The sequence below is a fragment of the Furipterus horrens genome, unplaced genomic scaffold (assembly GCF_987537825.1).
Source record: "Furipterus horrens unplaced genomic scaffold, mFurHor1.1.pri manual_scaffold_13, whole genome shotgun sequence".
Classification (NCBI taxonomy): domain Eukaryota; kingdom Metazoa; phylum Chordata; class Mammalia; order Chiroptera; family Furipteridae; genus Furipterus; species Furipterus horrens.
This window is the reverse complement of record NW_028327183.1, coordinates 35,428,328-35,448,476: the sequence shown is the minus strand read 5'-3', so window position 1 is coordinate 35,448,476 and position 20,149 is coordinate 35,428,328. Positions and strand designations below refer to the sequence as shown.

Below are 20,149 nucleotides of genomic sequence, written 5' to 3'. Positions count from 1 at the left end.
TCTTCTTTCCCAATTTGGACGCCTTTTATTTCTTTTTCTTGTCTGATTGCTGTGGCTAGGACTTCCAACACGTGTTGAATAGGAGTGGAGAGAGTGGACATCCTTGTCTTGTTCCTGATTTCAGGGGGAATACTTTCAGTTTTTGTCCATTAAGTATGATGTTGGCTTCAGGTATCTCATATATAGCCTTAATTATGTTGAGGTATGCTCCCTCTATTCCCATTTTGCTGAGTGTTTTCATCATAAATGGGTGTTGTCCTTCATCAAATGCTTTTTCTGCATCTATTGATATGATCATGTGATTTTTGTCTTTCATTTTGTTTAGGTGATGTATTATATTTACTGATTTGCAAATATTAAACCATCCTTGTATCCCTGGGATGGATCCCACTTGATTGTGGTGTATGATATTTTTAATTTATTGCTGGATCTTGTTTGCCAAAATTTTATTGAGGATTTTAGCATCTATGTTCATCAGTCGTATTGGCCTTTAGTTTCCTTTCTTTGTTGTGTCTTGACCTGGTTTTGGGATTAGGGTAATACTGGCTTCATAGAAAGAGTTTGGGATTTTTCCCTCGTCTTGGATTTTTTTGGAATAGTTTGAGGTTTTGTAAAACCATCCAGAACAGAGCTTTTGTGTGGAGGGAGATTTTTGATTACTGTTTCAATTTCCTTCTTTGTTATTGGTTTGTTGAGACTTTCTACTTTTTCTTGATTCAGTTTTGGAAGGTTCTATGTTTCTAGAAATTTGTCCATTTCCTCTAGGTTGTCAATTTTCCTGCCATACAGTTGTAATCCTTTGTATTTCTTTGGTATCAGTCGTGCTTTCTCCTCTTTCGTTTCTGAGTTTGTTTATTTGGGTCTTCTCTTTTTTTTTTTCTTGATGAGCCTGGCTAAAGGTTTGTCGATTTTGTTTATTTTTTCCAAAGAACCAGCTCCTAGTTTTATTGATCTTTTGAATTGTTTGTTTAGTCTCTATGTCATTTAATTCTGCCCTGATCTTGATGATTTCCTTCCTTCTTCTTGCCCTAGGCTTTGTTTGTTGTTGTTCTAGTTCTTGTAGCTTTAGGCTTAGATTTTTTATTTGAGATTCTTCTATCCTTTTCAGATATTCCTGTATTGCTATGAACTTCCCTCTCAAGACTGCCTTTTCTGTGTCCCATAGGTTTTGGGCTGTTGTGTGTTCATTATCATTAGTTTCCAGAAATTTCTTGATTTCATCTTTGATGTCATTGTTAACCCATTCATTATTTAATAGCATGTTATTCGTCCTCCATGAATTTGGGTGTCTTTGTTTTTTTTCTTTGAGATTGATTTCTTGTTTCAAGGCATTGTGGTCTGAAAAGATGCTTGATATAATTTCAATTTTCTTGAATTTTTTGAGGCTTGTTTTGCGTCCTATCATGTGGTCTATCTTTGAAAATGTCCCATGTGCATTTGAAAAGAATGTATATTTTGCTTCTTTGGGGTGAGAAGTTCTATATATATCAGTTAAGTCCATGTGGTTTAGTGTGTTGTTCAATGCCTGCATATCCTTGGTGTTTCTTTGCTTCAAAGATCTGTCTATGGTTGATAATGGAGTGTTAAAATCCCCTACTATGAGTGTATTGCTGTTAATATCCTTCTTGTGGTCTTCTAGTATTTTCTTTATGTATTTGGGTGCTCTGCCTTCATTTTCTTTTTGTCAGACTAGGTAAAATTTTGTTAATTTTTAAAATCTTAGATTCAGCTTTTGATTTTATTTTCTCTGTTGTTTTTCTATTTTTATTTGGTTTATCCTCACTTGATTTTATTTCCTTCCTTCTGTAGCTTTAATTCAGTTTTTCCTTTTGTAGTTCCCGAAGGTGTGAAGCTATGTTTTTGATTTCAGATCATTGCATGGAAGCAATTACTGCTATAAGTTTCATTTCTAGTACTGCTTTTGCTGTATGCCATAAGTTTTGGTATGTTGTGTTTTCATTTTCATTAGTATTTAAGTATTTTCTGACTTAATTTGTGATTTCTTCTTTGACCTATTGGTTGTTGTCTTAGTCCATTCAGTTTGCTATAACAAAATATCAGAAACTGAGTACCTTATAAACAACAGGAATTTATTTTTCACAATTCTTAAAGCTGGAAGTCTGAGATCAGGGTGTCAGCATTGTTGGGCTCTCTTCCAGGTTACAAGTTTCTCATTTTATACTCACATGGCATAACGGTGCTAGAGTTCTGTGGTATCTCTTTTATAAGAAAGCTAATTCCATTCATGAGGATTGTACCCTCGTTATTTAAGCACCCCCAAAGGCCCCAACTCCTAATACCCTCACATTGAATAGGATTTCAACAAAAACATTTTGGGAGTACACAAATATTCATATCATAGCAGTTAAGAGTACAGTTTAATTTCCACATATTTGTGAATTTTCCAGTTTTCCTTCTCTTATTGTCTAATCTCATCTTGTTGTTGTTAAGGAAGATACTTAGTATGACATCTATCTTTTAAAATCTATTAATACTTGTGGGGGATGTCTCATGTGCACTTGAGAAGAATGTGTATCAAAGTCACTACTTTTAATGTAGAACTGTCTATTTCTCTTCTTCTCTGACAATTTTTGCTCCATATATTTTGATGGGTCTGTTATTAGAATGTGTAAATGCTTATAACATATCTTCTTGCTGTGGTGAACATTTTATTAATATACAGTTGTCAGGCTGCCTTTGCTCTGAGAAGTCACCCAGAGAACAGTTTAGGTTTTTACACCAGGTTTGTTGAAGGAGAGGAGGGAAAGGTGTTAGAAGTAAGTGGGAAACTCCTGGTCCAACTCCAGGTCCTGTAGGAGCTGGGAGAAAGGGCAAAGAAGGGGGAGAGGAGACTCCTGGGCCCATAGGAGTCCCTGCTTTGCACTTGCAGTTGCTATCTCCACATATTTCTGAACATACATTTTGGTTACGGTGAATTTTACCCATCAACACATTCAAGAAGTTCTTTACATTTCCCCACTTTTCCCCAGTCAATATGTCATGCTAGGTCCATTAACATTTCTTCTGGGAACAAGCAAAGTCCATTTTCATTTCTTAGTGGGAAGCTGGGACCTGGGTTAATTTGCAAATGGCTCATTTGCATATGTCAAAAGTCTGGTCCAGCTGCTGCCATGTTTTGTCGATGAAAAAACAGGAAGTGTAGGCTGAAGATGCCCCGAAGAAACTGGGCTGGAGGGAGGAGCCTTTGTGTGTGCAGCTTGCACAGCCTCAGTGGAAGCTGCGGTAGAAGCCGTACGCCCTCCTGCCGATCGCACTGACTGGACTGCCATGTTTTGACAAAAATGACCTTGTTTCACTTGTAATCTTTTTGGACTTAAAGTCTGTTTTTTACTTCTGGCCAAGATGGAGGACTAGACTGACATGCTCCATCTCCCTCCCCAACTATGAAGGAATACAATTACCACAAAACCAGAAATAACCAGAAGTTCCAGAATATAAAGCTACATGGAAGTCCAACGTATGAAGTTATAAAGAAGTGGTGCTCGTTCAGATGTATAGGAGGGGCAAAGCCAGGGCAGAGAGGTCAAGCTGTGCTGATAGCACCAGCTGCAGCAATGGCGGTAAGCGCAGACACCTGTATTTAAGGGGAGGTGAGAAGCGCCTGGGGAGCGCCCCCGGCTGCAGACCAAACCTGTCAATTCCAATGCCAGGGAAGGCAGACCCCCATTGCCTTGGACTGTGAGGGCTGGAGGGTGTGGGGATGGAGGAGGAGGCTCCCAGTCTCTTAGTGAAGAGTAAACAGCAGGAATCCATCTTGGACCCCCTCCCTGACACAAAATGCAACAGTGTGGTGAGAAGGGTCGCTTGGTAGTGATGAGTGCATGGGGCTCGGCCCTCTATAGCGTAGGTGTGACAGCCCTGCCCAGGAAACAAAGGTAAACACAGAACGGTGAGAATGGCACAGATCATGATAGAGATCCCAGTGATGCACCTGACCAGCCAGCAAATATCTAATCTAATGGCACAGCAGATAGATAATCTTTCTGAGGACAGTTCAGAGCTTTGGTTATATGAATGCTTACAGACCTAACAGCAGATCTTAAAGAAGACAGGGAAGGAAGGCTAGTCCTGCTGAAATGAATGAAAACACATATGAAACTAGTGGTGAGGGAAAGAAAACCAGGGATCAAATCAACAAATCGGAACATAGGGAAGGAACAAACAGTCAACCAATGCAGAAAGAGGAAACAAAAAGTGAGGAAAATGAGGAGAGGCTCAGAAACCTATGGGACAGCTGTAAGCGGGCCAGCATCTGAATCATAGGTTGCCAGAAGGTGAAGATGAAGAACTAGAAATTGAAAATTTATGTGAAAAAATAATGAAGTAGAACTTCCCTAACTTTGGGAAGGAAATGGAATTACAGGTCCAGGAAGCACAGAGAGTTCCAGAAAAACTGGACCCAAGGAGAACCACATCAAGACACATTATAATCAAAATGTCAAAAATTAAGGATAAAGAGAGAATCTTAAAAGCAGCAAGAGAGAAGACAACTACATACAGAGGGGTCCCAATAAGACTATCAGCTGATTTCTCAGAAGAAACTCTGCAGGCAGGAAGGGACTGGCAAGAAATATTCAAAGCAATGAAAATCAAAAACCTACAGCCATGATTACTCTATCCAGCAAAGCTGTCATTCAGAATAGAAGGGCAGAGAAAGTGCTTCCAGGACAAGGTAAAACTGAAGGTGTTCATCAGATCCAAACCACTGTTATATGAGATGTTAAAGGGACTTGTTTAGGAGGAGGATCAAAACTATGAACATCAAAACTATGAACATTAAAATGAAAACTGTATCACAACAACCAACAACAGAAGCTAGGGAATCGAAACAAAGGCAGACTAAGTAGGCAACGAGAGTGGGAAAAGAATTATAGGTATGGGGAACATTATGGGGGGAGGTCAGCAGGGAGGGGGGAGGGGGGAAAGGGTGGGAGATGGTACAGGAATTAAGAAGCATAGTAGGAGGTAGTGGATAGGAAGATGTTGAGAAGAACTATATGCACAACCAATGGGCATGGACTCGGGGGGGGGACAACTGGAGAGAGGGGCGGTCACTGGGTGGAGGGGAACAAAGGGAAAAGAAATTGGGACAACTGTAACAGCATAATCAATAAAGCATATATATTTTTTAAGTCTGTTTTTGTCTAATGTTAGTGCAGACACTACAGGTCTGTTTTGGTACTATTTGCATGAAAAAAGCTTTCTCTACTGTTTCAGTTTCAACCTGTTTTTAGTTCTAATGTGAGTCTCTTGTATATAGCGTATCATTGGATAATGTTTTTGTTTGTTTTTAAAAATACATTCTGGCCCTGACTGGTGTGGCTTAGTGGGTTGGGCATCATCCTGCAAATGGAAAGGTCACCAGTCCCATTCCCAGTCAGAGCACATGCCTGGATTGTGGGTCAGGTCCCTGGTTAGGGGCATGCAAGAGGCAACCAATCAATGTTTCTCTTGCACATCGATGTTTATCTCCATCCTTCTCTCTCTAAAAATAAATAAATAAAATCTTTTAAAAAAGAAAATCCATTCTGCCAGTATCTCTTTTGATTCATAAGTTTAATCTATATATATTTTAAATAATTACTGGAAAAGAACTTAAATCTGCCACTGTTTATTTATTTTATTTATATATCCCTCAGTTCTTCCATTATTTCCTGAGGAAGCCTGGGGTAACAACTAAAGTGAACTCTGAAAGTTGAAGAGTCGTCTGGCAAGTACGCTTGGTATTAAGGGAAATATGGGGAACATTTTAGGTGAAGGAACTGCATGGTCAAAGGGGAAAAGTATTTTGTTCAAGGAGGCATGGAAATACCTGCCATAGAGAACATAACTTGAAATATATGCTGCATAAACTGTCCTTTACTCCAAGTGTCCACACAATTTTAATAATTGATCTGTGTTCCCTTTCTAGTCGTAAGATAAGAAACCATGGGGACCAGCAAGACTACTCCATTTCTTATATAAAACTTAGAATATTTGAATGCATACTCCTTATAAACTACAGTTATCTCTCAAGGTTCATTCTATAAAACAAACTTTTATTTCCAGACATATATGGCAGAAAATTCATGCTTTTAAAGTTAATGGGTGGGCTGGAGAAGTAATGGAGACAACTCTGGACTATTAATTTCAGCGTAAACCCCTATAACTATGATTCAGGAAGGGGGGAATGACTGCTGCTATTACTAGTGATGCCACCAGCAGTAATACCCCGAAACCACAAAACTTGAAGCTTGACACTGAATCATGAGTGTCCAGCTGCACCAAACATTAAGAGAACTTGCCTGTCTGCTTTGCAAGCAATAGTATGTGTACTTGAATACAGCTACATATAGTGTTAATTTTTCAGAATTCAAATTTTAAAAGCACATCCACAGTGAAGCCTATTCTGATCTCTCATAATATGTTGTTTCTTGGTTATGCTTTCACAGTACTTGTAGAAGATCAAAATGTGTGAATTAATCCAGCTGGAAATGGACTATGAATTATTCTTACCAAAGTAATAATATTCTTAGCACAGAGAACAGGCAGTTTTTCTTTAGGTTTGCTAGTCTCCCACTAAAAGCTGTAGTAAGTCTGATCTTAATTCTTCAAGAGGAAAGTAGTAGAAAGTTTTGCAAGAAATATTAGTGTCAGTGAGTTTATTATATACAAATGATTTTATTAGAGACCAAGAATTTTATGCACACCACAATTTGCTTCTTTTGCAGCTTTGATTTTCAAGTTTATAATATTTACTCAATTCATTTGGTGACTAAATATCTTCACATGCCCATTAACTAAAGAATTCCTATGTAGGAATCAAGTAAAATTGCAAGCTACTGCTATAATAAATGCATATTTATTTATAATATGCTTGTTTGCTCTCCTGTACAACTGTTTACAAATAGCTTCATTCCTACATCCTTCAAGATGTTCTAGCATCAAAACATCAGGTTGTTCTAGACATTCCATATCTATGAAAATAAGAACTCTTGGTGAACACTTTGCTACATTTCTTACATAAGCTTTGTTTGTACATGTTTTTATAAGAAATTCATATTGCCCAATGTCTTTCCCATATTTGTTTTATATATGTAACAGTAAATACAGTGTGGATTTACTTATGTCAATTAAGGGATTAATAATGGCTAAAGGCATTCTCACATTTATTGCCTTCATATGGTCTCCTTACAGTGTGAGCTCTGGACAATAAAGCTTATACCATTCCTAAAGACCTTCCCATAGTCATTATATTCATAAGACTTTTCTCCAATGCATTTTCTTATGCTGAATCAAGGAGGATCAATGGCTGAATTGTGTTACAACAAATACTGCATTCATACATTTTCTCTTTCACATGATTTTTCACACACATAGTGATTCATATAACCTAAAGGTTTTTCCACACTTATGGCCCTATTGAATTTCTCTCCATTATGTATTTTCTGATGGGCAGTAAGATTTGAACCTTTGCTAAAAGCTTTCCCACATTCATTACATTTATATGGTCTTTCTCCAGTATGAATTCTCTGATGTACAGTAAGGTTTGAACTACAACTGAAGGTTTTCCCACATTTAATACATTCATAGGGTTTCTCTCCAGTATGAATTCTGTGATGTTGAAGCAAGGATGACCTATGACTGAAGGCTTTTCCACATATATTGCATTCATAAGGTTTCAATCTAGTGTGATTTCTCAAATGCATGTTCAGTGATTCGGGCTGGTTGAAGGATTTCCTGCATTTTTGACATTCAAAGGGTTTTTCTTCAGTATGAATACTCTGATGTTGAATAAGAAATGAGAGGTTACTAAAGACTTTCAGACATTTGTTGCATTCAAACTGTTTCTCTATAGTATGAATTCTTTGATGCCGAGTAAGGTGTGAACTACAGCAAAAGGCTTTTCCACAATCACTACATTCATAAGGTTTCTCTCCAGTATGAATTTTCTGATGGTGAATAAGAGATGACCTATGAATGAAGGCTTTCTCACATATTTGACACTCATAGAGTTTTTCTTGAGTATGAATTCTCAGATGCTCAATGAGATGTGAAACACGACTAAAAGATTTTCCACAGTTCATACATTCATATGGTTTCTCTCCAGAGTGAGTGCTTTGATGATTAGTAAGTGATGAGACATGGCTAAAGGCCTTCCCACATTCAATACATTTGTAAGGTTTCTCACCACTATGGCTTATCTGATGTCGAGTAAGGGATGAGCCGTGGCTAAAAGTCTTCCCACATTCATGACATTCATAAGGTTTCTCTCCTGTATGAATTCTCCAGTGGCGATTAAGAATTGATTGTTTGCCAAAGGCTTTCCCACATTCACTGCAGGTATAGACTTTCTCTCTATTATAAGTCTGGTGAAGGGTAAGATATTTGCTCTGGCTGAAGGTTGCCACACTTAAATTAGAATTCAAAAGTTTTTTTCCACCACTGATTGTCTCATTTCTTGTAAACAATTTTTTCGGTAAGCTCTTCTTAAATATGTCATGGTTATGTGATTTCCCTTCAGCAGAAATTCTCTGTAGTTCAGAAAAAAATAAGACTATAAATTTAAATGGAAAATACTTCTATATGTATTATATTTATAAATATTGGGTTGGTCAAAAAGTTTGTTTAGTTTTCTATAAAATAAAAAACACATTTTTTATTTTCACCAATAACTTTCTTTATTTGGATATTTTCAGTATATCAGCTATCTCCCATGTGCTGTAACATTGATTGTTCTCAATTAATGTCTTGATTTGATTGCTATCAACTTGAACTGGTCTACCCGACTGTGGAGCACCATCCAGTGAGAAATATCCAGAATGTAACTTCAGAAACCTCCTTTGACATGTTCAATCAGTCACAGCATCTTCTCCATAAACTGCATGAATCTTTTGTATTTTAATTGCATTTTTACCTTTCTTGAAATAATAAAGCATAATCTGCTGACTATCTTCCATCATCAAAATTAAAATGGCTACACAAAGATTCACCAATTTTGATTTTTTTAATGCATGCTGATATCACAGCTATTACAATACAATATAACAATATTGTTAAAGTTGTTAAAGACAACTAAGCACTAATAGAGCTATCTTACAGCAAGAAACAAAAGAACTTTTTGACCAACCCAATACTTTCCCCAGTGAGACTTCCTCTAAAGGTGAAGGTAACTGGTCTGAAATGTTCTACCTAATTTTCATGCTTCCCATCCAACTTCTCTATATATTCCCAGTCCTGGTTAAAATTTAAAAATTCATGACTTTGTTTTATAATTTTTTCTATTATTACCATTTGGGGTGAATCATCATCATAAATATTCTCCTTTGTTGATAATTCTTTGTTTTCCCATCTTAATTTCCAACCTGAAATATATCAAGAAAGCAAAACACTACTTTTTCTGTACTTCTGGGAAATTTCTATGGTAGAAATAGAATTGAATGAAAAATAAAGCACCACCCCTCCCCCAGCTTGAAAACACATGGCCCTGACCACTCCCATTTATTAAATGATTTCTAGAAAAAAGTAAAGCAGAGCATAGAGAATAAAGACAGCCACAGAGGCAGGAACAGAGTCTAATAAGGGACATGGGTTAAATAAAAGCAGTCAGTATGTGCAAAAACACGGATCTATCAGAAAGAAAATGTGGAAGGCATTCTGGAATCCAAGCCAACATTTTGTGCTGATATTTATGTGAAAGAACACATTCTGTCTCAGAACTTTTGTTCTATTACCTTCAGTCAATATCAGTTTGCTATCATATTAGTATGCTTAAAATGGAGAATTTATAGTGCTGCATTTAACATTTACAATGACAAAATAATATAAATATACTTTATGATTCACAAAAATTCAGGCTTCTGTCTGAGTTTATGTAGCATCTGTATAAAATCATAATTTTATTGGATATTAGAAAATATTGTTCTTGGAAACTTTCTATACATTCCTTACTTCCTCTAACACTCATGTTTGTATTTGATCTTTGAAGTTCAGCCTTAGTAGAAAAGAGATTTTCCATCTAATTGACAGATTTTCTTAACCTAAATCCATCAGTATATTTTTCCTTAAGTGAACTTAAAAAGAGTAATTTGCCTTATTTTGTTTCAAATAAAATAATTTAAATTATTATAATGGCAAAACTTTTGATTAGATGACATGAATAATACAGAAAGATAATTTGGATAGAGGAATGGCCATTCTGAAATCTAAGCTTAAGGATCCCTCAATTTTGTTATATTTGGGAATTTCTAAAGACAGTCTCCCTAAAATATCCTAAAATGGCCCTGGCTGGCATGGCTCAGTGGACTGAGCATTGGCTTGCAAATCAAAGGGTTGCCAGTTCGATTCCCAGTTGGGGAACATGCCTGGGTTGTGTGCCAGGTTCCCAGTTGGGGGCGCACAAGAGGCAACCCCACCTTGGTGTTTCCCTCTCTTTCTCCCTCCCTTCTCCTCTCTCTAAAAATAAATTTTAAGGGGGGACCAAGATGGCCACGGAGTAGGAACAGTGTTCTCAGCTCGCTCCCGTTAAGGAGACAATCCAGGAGGAACAAACTCGGGGAGGAATGACTGAAACACAACAAGGACACCAGCCTGTTAAACCAAGCACGCCGTTGACCGGAGACAGCCAACTGACCTGGAGTCTGCACGATCCTTCCCCATGTGGGAAGGCCACCCTCTCCTCCACACCCCCACTCTTATTAGGGTTTTCTGGACCCAAGGGTAGGTAGGACGACGACCATGTCCAGCTTGAAGCAGCTAGAGGAGCTTGAGACCTTCGCCCATTGTCCTTTACAAGATTACAAAGGGTCCTAATATTTGACAGGGGGGGGATAGTTAATTTTTACGAACCAGGGGTATGGACTTGGGGGGGATTGCTGGGGGAGGGGGGTCCTGGGTGGAGGGGAACAAGGGGGAGAAAATTGGAACTGTTGTAACAATATAATCAATAAAAAACATTTAAAAAATAATAAAAATAAATTTTAAAAACCTTTTTTAAAAATATCCTAAAATGCCCACTTTCTACAAGTATCTTTAACAAAGACCTTTTGCCTGATTCACTGTGACTTACCTGGAAAGATATCTTTTGTCTCTTTTGTCAGGTTTTTCTCCACCATCCATGGTTCTTTCCCATCCTCTAATAAAGTAATCACATACGGCTTAGATATGAAAAGGCCTGGGTACAGGAAAAATATAAAACTTGTTTGAGATGTGGTCCTCAGGGAATGGATGCCATCATCACAAAAAAGACTAAAGGAAGGTTGGAAGAATGTTCACTGAAAGGGGAAGGTAGGCTTAGGCAGGGAACAAGAGAGCTACACATTTCCTTGGGAATGTGAAAGAGAAATTCAACCATTTACTCAGGAAGATTTCCATAGATTCAGAGTGGGGAAAAATAAAAATCTCTCCTAGAGGTAGAGGTGAAGGTAAGCAAATTATAATGTGCTTACCTAGAGAGACCAGGTTCTCATAATTTTGGACCATCACATCCTTGTATAAATCCCTCTGAGCAGAATCTAGCCACTCCCACTCTTCATGAGAGAAGTCTATAGCCACATCACTAAATGTTACCTGAAATAGCAAATATTTAGGCTCAACCATAGCCCAGGCCTCTTCTGTCACTGGAAAAGGGGTAAAGTTACCCTGGTTGTAGAAGAAAGGGAACAAGTTTAGCAATTGTGACAATCATCAGAAATCCGATCTAAGTAAAGTAATAATTGGATAATTATGTTCTTGGCAGTGTTGTACAATATGGGTGAGAGACAAATATAAAAGTTTTGCTTCAGGAGAGTTAATTTTGTCAAAGGGAATAGAATTTTCAAAATTTTTAAGAATCAGCATTCAACATTTAACAGCACACAGTCAAGGGGCTTAGCTGTAGTTTTTATAGCTTACATGCTAGTTAAATAAAAATGATGATCCAGGTACATGATTTCCGGCCAAGATGGAGGCTTAGACAACAGACCCTCTGCATCTCCCTCCACAACTAAGAAAGAATACAACTACCTCAAAACTAGAGACAACCAGAAGTTCCAAAAAATCAAGTTATATGGAATGCTAACAAAGATATACAGAAGAAATACTCATCCAGATAGGTAGGAGGGGCAAAGCCAGAATGGAGAGAACGTGGTGTGGTGGCGGCAGCAGTGGCAGGCTGGCAGAAAGTGCTGTCACACATTTTAAAAAGTGGGGAGGGACACCGGGGGAGCACTCCCAGAACCAGACCAGACCACACAGGTCACAGTTCCAGAGCCAGGGAAAATAAAGCCTCATTGCTTCTGACTGTGCAAACCAGTGGAGGTTGAGGTGGAGCCAGTCTCTCAGCAGAGTCTGCTTGTTTAAAGGGCCCCCATGGTCCTAGAATGTCCGCAGACCCACCCACCCTGGGAACGACGGCCAGGGCAACAACTAGAGGGGCACCAGTCCCATACGGAAGTGGAAGAAGTTCCTGAAAAGGGGGCGAGTGCTGAGCAAGCGGCATTGTTCCTAAGACCCCTCCCACACACACAGCGCCAAAACGTGGTGAAACAGGTCGCCCTGATGAATACCTAATGCTCTGCCTCTTACAACATAACAGGTACAACAGCTCTACCTAAGAAACAGAGGCAAACAAACACAGAAGCCTGTCAAGATGAGGAGACAGAGAAGTATGACCCAAAAGAGGGAACCGATCCAGGTTCCAGTGGGAGAACTAAACAATGAGGAGATAGCCAACCTAAGAGACGAGGAGATAGCCAACCTAACAGACGTGGAGTTCAAAACACTGGTGATGAAGATGGTCACAGGCTTCATAGGTATGCTTAAGTATGGCAGATGCATAAAGGAAGAACTGAAGTCTATGTTAAGTGAAACAAAGGAAAATACACACAAAACCAATGGTGAAGGGAGGGAAACCAGGGTTCAAATAAACAATCTGAAACATAAGGAAGAAAAAAACAGTCAACCAGTACAGAATGAGAAAACAAGAATTGAAAAAAATGAGAGGCTTAGCAACCTTTGGGACAACTTTAAACATACCAACAACCGAATCATAGGAGTGCCAGAAGGAGAAGAGAAAGAGCAAGAAATTGAAAGCTTAAGTGAAAAAAAATAATGAAGGAAAACTTCCCAAATTTGGCGAAGGAAATAGACATACAAGTCCAAGAAGCACAGAGTCCCAAACAAGCTAGACCCAAAAAGGACCACACCAAGACACATCATAATTAAAATGCCAAAATTTCAAGATAAAAGGAGAATCTTAAAAGCAGCAAGAGAAAAGCAGAGAGTTACCTACAAAAGGGTGCCTATAAGACTGTCAGCTGATTTCTCAAAAGAAACTTTGCATACAAGAAGGGACTGGCAAGAAGTATTCAAGGTGATGAAAAGCAAGGACCTCCAAGAAGTATTCAAGGTGATGAAAAGCAAGGACCTCCAACGAAGATTACTCTAACCAGTAAAGTTATCATTTAGAATGGAAGGGCAGATGAAGTGCTTCCCAGACAAGGTAAAGCCAAAGGAGTTCATCATCACCAAGCCACTATTATATGAAATGTCAAAGGGACTTAAGAAAATGAAGATCAAAATTATGAACATTAAAATGACAACAAACTCACAGCTACCAACAACTGAATCTAAAAAAATAAAAACAAAATCCAACTAAGCAAACCAGAATAGGAATAGAATCATAGGTATGAGAATCATTTGGAGGGTTATCAGCTGGGAGGGGGAAGGGGAAGAAATGGGGAAATGTTGCAGGGATTAAGAAGCATAACTGGTTGCTACAAAATAGACAGGGAGAAGTTAAGAATAATATAGGAAAGGGTGAAGTCAAAGAACTTATATGCACAACCCATGGGCACGAACTAAGGGAGGTGGGATTGCTGGAGGGAAGGGGGGGTGGGGCAGAGGGGAGCAAAGGGGAAAAAAATGGGACTACCGTAACAACATAATCAATAAAATATACTTAAAAAATGATGATCCACTACAAATAAAAAAAGAAAAAGAATAATTCAATGGGTTCAGAAAAAAAGACATTTTTAAATACTAAAGATAGACATATATGTCACTAATTTATAAACTACAAAAAACAATTATGATACTTAAACCTTTATTGAAAATCAATCTGTAATTAAAATAATTTAGAATAATTTATGACTTGTTGGGCAAGAAGACTGATGGTTTCATGCCATTGGTAGTCCTGGAATAGGACCTTAAAAGTAAAGATAAAGAATGAAAGGGCACATTTCAAGGAAAACATTCTAAGGAAACAGATTTCTTCTCAGAAACAGTACTCATTCATTGAGTAGACATTGTTTTGCAATGGTGAATTTTTCACTCCACAAGTGGTTCAGTATTCTATTTATTTGGTTATTTGCATGTATGTTCACTAGTGACATTGGTCTTTGATTTCAAAGTGGCAATTTACCTTTGTCAGGTGTTGGGGAAATAATTAAAAACTATATCTGACAAGCAGAAAATCATGTCTACAATTTAGAAACAAAAGACACAGGTTTCATTATTGAATAAGCATTAAACAGACTGTAATGTACTTCACAGGAAATCACTAATGAGACTTTAAGGACACAAAGAAATCTCACTCTTTTAAAAAGCCAGGTAGATACAATCATCACATACATGCTTTCAAAATAATTAACTTTTCCTCCAGTGAAAGGACTTAACAGCATTTTTGTGACACATAGTTCATCCTAAATTCACCTTGTAATTGGGGTAGTAATCTCTGTTAATTGCCTTTACCCCAAAGAAAAAGAAAACTCATCTTTATGACAAGCAGACAGTTAGACCTTGGAGCCAGGAGCCTAGGCTAAACTCCCATAGACAGGCAGTGAAGGGTGCATCATTTCAAAGAGATGCTCCAAGGCCCTAAGAAAGACTTTACTGCCTTGTAAAATTGGCAGAGGCTTATTTCACTTTGAAAAAGATTTACAAGCATCTCAGGGAGACAAGGAAAGGATTTACAACAACAGGTTTTTCTCAAGGAAATAGTTTAAGAAAAGGAAGGGGGAGAAGGTCTTTTTTCCCTTTTGGCACCAGGGAAAACTCTTTTTTCCATTTGTATTTACTCTTACCAACACTATGCTAACTATGTTAAATGCATAAAACACTATGTTTTATTCCACCAATGCAAAGTTACTTCATATTTTAAGTTTTGAACACATTGATAAGTGTCATTGTATTAAAAGTCTAAAGAACAACCCACATAAATCTCATTAAATAATATTCTTTGCTTTTTATTTAGATCAAGATTTATCAACTCTGGCACTACTGACATTTTAGACTGGATAATTCTTATGTTGTAGAGAGCTGACCTTTGAATTGTAGGATATTTAGTAGCATCCCTAGCCATTAGATGCTAGTAGCAACCCCCCCTCTTCCCCCAGAGTCATGACAACCAAAAATATCTCTAAATATTAGCAAATGTCCTCCATGGGTGGGGTCAAGGGGGACAAAAATCTCCCCCTTCTATTGTAGAAATTTTTGTAATTTGTTGAAAAACTCTCTTTGGCCTCGCTACTTGCATTCAAGGTGTTCTCTCAGTTCAGTATAACTTCACTTCCACCTCTGCCTCCATAGTAGAACCACCAAAACCAGGTCCAGCCTTGTTTCTCCAGGGATGCTTCCTCTTTCTTCCCCTTCAATGGCACAGGCAGCCTGGGATGTTCAATTATCTTTGTCTTCAGAATAACTCCTAGTACCTATCTTAATTTCTTATTTTTCTACCAGTCCTGCACTACTCAATACAGTAGATACTAGCCACATCTGGCTATATAAATTTAAATTTCAATAAAGTTAAAAATTCAGTGCCTTAGTCAATTTAGTCATAGCTCAAATACTCAATAGTCATATGGGACTGGTGGCTACCATACTGGACAGCACATATATAGATGATTTCCACCACTGTAGAGAATTCTTTCAGATAGTACTGCACTAGATCACGCAGCCCTGCATGTCAGTCAGTATACACCCAAAACCTATGTAGGATTCTTCCTTATGTACTCACACTTGTTTAGGAAATAAATCATTGAATGAGTTTGGCAATCAGTTTACTTTAGCTTTTACTTAAAAAAAAATTTTTTTTTCCAATTCCAATGATCTAGTACGCCCAAGAAACCAGACTCTCCTCAATATGCACATCTGCCACTCATACCTTCTCTTGTGCAGGCTTCACCGTCCACCCCATGATTCTGCACACCACTGTTTCATCACACATTCACTCAACAACTATTTAGTAAGTGTCTATTTTGTGCCAAGTATCACTCTGGGCACTGAAGATAAAACAGTCCACAAAAAAGAAAAGAAGCCCTCGCAGTGGGAGGAGACAAACCATGAGCATATGCATATACTAAACATATAGTTACAGCTAGCGAGTGATAAGCATTATGGAAAACAACAGAACAGTGATGGAGGAGTGGAAGTGGAGTTGAAAGAAGGTGACTGACAATTTTAAATAGGTGTTTAGGCAAGCTTTACTGAGAAAGTAACCACTGATCAAAGATACAAGGAAGGTACGAATGCAAGACTGTGCTTATATGAGGAAAGAATATTCCAAACAGGACAGCAATTTCCAAGGTCTGGAAGCTGTAGCCAGTGTGGCTGGAGCCCATAGGGAACAAGACGACAAATAAGATCAGATCAGAGAGGTAAGGTAATAGTTTAATTTACAAAGCTTTTTAAGTCACTACAGAACTCTGACTTCTATTCTGAGTTAGGGCCAGTGAACAGTTTTAAGCTGAGGAATAACAGGATTTTATATAATAAGAGGATTACTGTGACAGCTGTATTGAGGAGATTGAAGAGTCGAGGGAAGAAATGGAATCCTGCTAGGAGGAGACTGCAATAATCTAAGTTGGCTTGGACCAGGGTAGCAGTGGTGGTGGCAATGATGGGGTAACTAATGATCAGACTGTATATATCCTGTATATATTTTAGAATGAAATAAAGTGCCTGATTGTGAGTTATAACAGAAAAAGAGGAACAAGATAACTCTAAACATCTCTCAACTTGAATAACTGAAAGGATTGATATACCATTAATTGAGTCCACATGAAACAACTTTAACAACCATAAAGCAAATAACCTAAAATTCCAGACTTGAGTCTTGAATTGTAATTTTAAAAAGTTTTGCTCAAGACTCTACAGCCCTGGCTAGTGTGACTCAGTGGATTGAGTGCTGGCCTGTGAACGAGAGGGTCACCAGTTCGATTCCCAGTCAGGGCACATGCCTGGGTTGCCTGCCAGGTCCCCAGTTGAGGTTGTGTGAGAGGCAACCTTGCATTGATGTTTCTATCCCTCTCTTCCCCTTTCTCTAAAAGTAAATAAATAAAATATTTAAAAGAAAAAACAAAAAAACAACTCTAGAGACTTCTAGCAGAAAACTGGGTGAAAAGAGGAGAAACCCAGAGAATATAGTACCTGGGAGTTCTTCTGGCTCCATTCTTTGCCACAATGAAAGGAATCACAGATTCAGTCCCTAAATGGACTTTGTTAGGACAGAACTGGCAGGAGAAGGAAAGCGAACACTCAAGAGTCTTGATAAAAAGGTGTTTAGGGAATATTTGGGCACATACTGACTTACCTGGAACATGACTGCAATTTCCAATAGTCAACACAGTTCTCTTTTCAGGCTCTTGTCTAATAGGAGGGGACTTCCCTGAGAAGGCAGATTAAGAACGGGAAAACAGTCCTGAAAAACCAGGCTTATCTTGCAGTTCTGCGACACACCTGCATAAAAAAGCACAATGGGAATCATTTTCTAGGGCTCCAATCTTTCCCTGAACTAACAGAGTGTTCCTTGGCACCAGGTGCCACCTGCATGTAAATCAACTTTTATATATAGGAGACAAACTCATAAAACAACAGTAGTAATGTTAAACATGAGCTTAATTAATCTTCACCACTCTGTGCACGGTGGGCACTCTTATTATTCCAGATTTCTTTTTTAAATGATGAGGAAACTGAAACTTGGCATTTTGAAGCAATTGGTCAAGGTTACACTACTGGAAAGTGTCAGCTTCATCACTGGATAACAGAAAAACAACTGGAGATGGCGTTTTCTTCCAGTTCATACTACGTACACTAATTCGCCCATTTTCTTTTCGCAAGCTCTGTGAGGTAAGCGCCACCCTGCCATCCCTTTTACAGAACAATGCAGGGAGGCCCAGAAAGCTAAGGCCTTTGCCTGAGCTCACACCAAGGAGTAGACCCTGGGGGCAGCAAGATTTCGGGGTCGTGCCCAGCGTGCGATGCTGTTAGCCTGAGGCCCGCTGGCCGCCCCCCGCCACCCCGCACCCACGCTTGCCCGAATCCGCGTGCCCGACGCGCCGGGTAGCTGTGAGTGGACAATGGTCGCTCCCTCACAGGAACTGCACTGCCGAGAGTCTTCCCAGCTTCCAGATCGGAGAATTCCGCCGCCTGGTGGGACACTACCGCAGGGTGGATCTAGGGCGGAGCCCACAGAACAGAGGCTTGTCTTAGACTTTCCTCACTCAGGGACACTAGCTACCGGTGCCTCACTCGGTCGCCTCCAGCAAAACCACACTTCCCAGAAGTCTCCGTGTCCGCGTGCGGCCCCGCGCCCCGCGAGAACGACGCCCTGGGCTTTCTAAGAGACCACCGCGCTAGCGGGCCGCGTTGCCGGGGGCTCCCGGAGACACTCAGACCGATATGGCGAGGGCAAAAACAGTAGCCTCTGGTGAACTCTGCTACCCTCTACCGTTGTAAGGACCATGGCGTCCGAACCAATAAACTACACTTTCCAGAAAATTATGCAACGAAAGGTCTTCGGTCGTTCGTCAGCTCGCACAGAGATTCTCCTGCCCAGACATGGGCACTCCTTGGTGCGGAGCAAGAACTGGCCTCATTCAGCAGAAGGGGTCCCCTCATCCAAAACCCCGCTGCCACGCTGTCCAGCTGGGACGGGCCTTGAGTATTTGGCGCCCACTTGCCCTGGACTTATGTTTTCCAAAATTCCCTGTCACAGTAGTAGTCGTCTGCGGACTAACACTTACGGAAATTCACGGAGTCAAGCTGTCGCTAGGACACTGACGCTCTGCTTTGGGTTTCACACCCTGCAAGGACTCAGAAACAATCGAACTCTAGTGACCGAGTGCTTTGAGGAAAAAGATCCTCACTCCTGAGGAGAATCGCTCCGTCCATAACTCTCCTTTGCCCCCAGAATCGCTTGTTAGTCTTTAACTTGGCTCAGCACACAGTCGCTGTCGCTGTACATCAAGTATAAAAGGACAGAGTAGTCTACTGTTGGTGTGTATTTGAGCTGTTTCCTCTACCTTCTTTTTTAAAAATATAACTTATTTAAAATTATAAATAGTATGACTGAATTTTCTTGTATATGGCAAATATTTATAGGCATAGGATTTATTAGACATGACTTTCACGTTTGTGTATCTTGTGCCTATGGTATTTAAATTCCTGTAGCAGCAGTAGTTTTTTGGTTGTTTTTTTTTTTTTAAGTATATTTTATTATGTTGTTACAGTAGTCCCAAATTTTTTCCCCTTTGCTCCCCTATGCCCAGTATTTCCCTCCCCCCAGCAATCCCACCCCCCCCCTTAGTTCATGTCAATAGGTCATACATATAAGTTCTTTGGCTTCACCCCTTCCCATATTATTCTTAACTTCCCCTGTCTATTTTGTAGCAATCAATTATGCTTCTTAACCCCTGCAACATTTCCCCATTTCTCCCCATTCCCTCTCCCAGCTAATAAACCTCCAAATGATCCCCATACCTATGATTCTGTTCCTATTCTGGTTTGCTTAGTTGGGTTTTGTTTTTATTTTTTAGATTCGGTTGTTGATAGTTGTGAATTTGTTGTCATTTTAATGTTCATAGTTTGATCTTCTTTTTTCTTAAGTATGTCCCTTTAACATTTCTTATAATAATGGCTTGGTGATAATGAACTCTTTTAGCTTTACCTTGTCTGGGAAATACTTCATCTGCCCTTCCATTCTAAATGACAGCTTTGCTGGATAGAGTAATCTTGGTTGTGGGTCCTTGCTTTTCATCACATTGAATACTTCTTGCCAGTTCCTTCTTGCCCTCAAACTTTCTTTTGAGAAATCAGCTGATAGTCTTATAGGCACCCCTGTGTAGGTAACTCTCTGCTTTTCTCTTGCTGCTTTTAAGATTCTTTATCTCTC

At 39.2% G+C, this 20,149-nt stretch overlaps 1 protein-coding gene and 1 pseudogene across 5 annotated transcripts; one reads left to right on the top strand and one right to left on the bottom strand.

Moving 5' to 3' along the window:
* The window catches only part of ZNF599 (zinc finger protein 599), a 75,341-nt pseudogene that overhangs the window by 9,685 nt on the left and 45,507 nt on the right, over positions 1-20,149 (top strand).
* LOC149994483 (uncharacterized) lies at positions 6,847-18,648 on the bottom strand. Of its 5 annotated transcripts, none has more exons than XM_090261022.1 (6): positions 18,497-18,648; positions 17,570-17,715; positions 11,448-11,640; positions 11,069-11,173; positions 9,292-9,365; positions 6,847-8,534 (listed from the first exon to the last, which is right to left on the bottom strand). In XM_090261022.1, the coding sequence occupies exons 2-6, from the start codon at positions 17,576-17,578 to the stop codon at positions 7,341-7,343; spliced, it is 1,575 nt and encodes a 524-aa protein (XP_090117148.1). In that variant the 5' UTR covers positions 17,579-17,715; positions 18,497-18,648; the 3' UTR covers positions 6,847-7,340. The 5 variants fall into 5 exon arrangements, with proteins under 5 accessions (XP_090117148.1, XP_090117147.1, XP_090117149.1 ...); XM_090261021.1 differs by lacking the exon at positions 18,497-18,648 and adding an exon at positions 18,293-18,479; XM_090261023.1 differs by lacking the exon at positions 18,497-18,648 and adding an exon at positions 18,293-18,479 and having other exon boundaries at positions 11,448-11,568.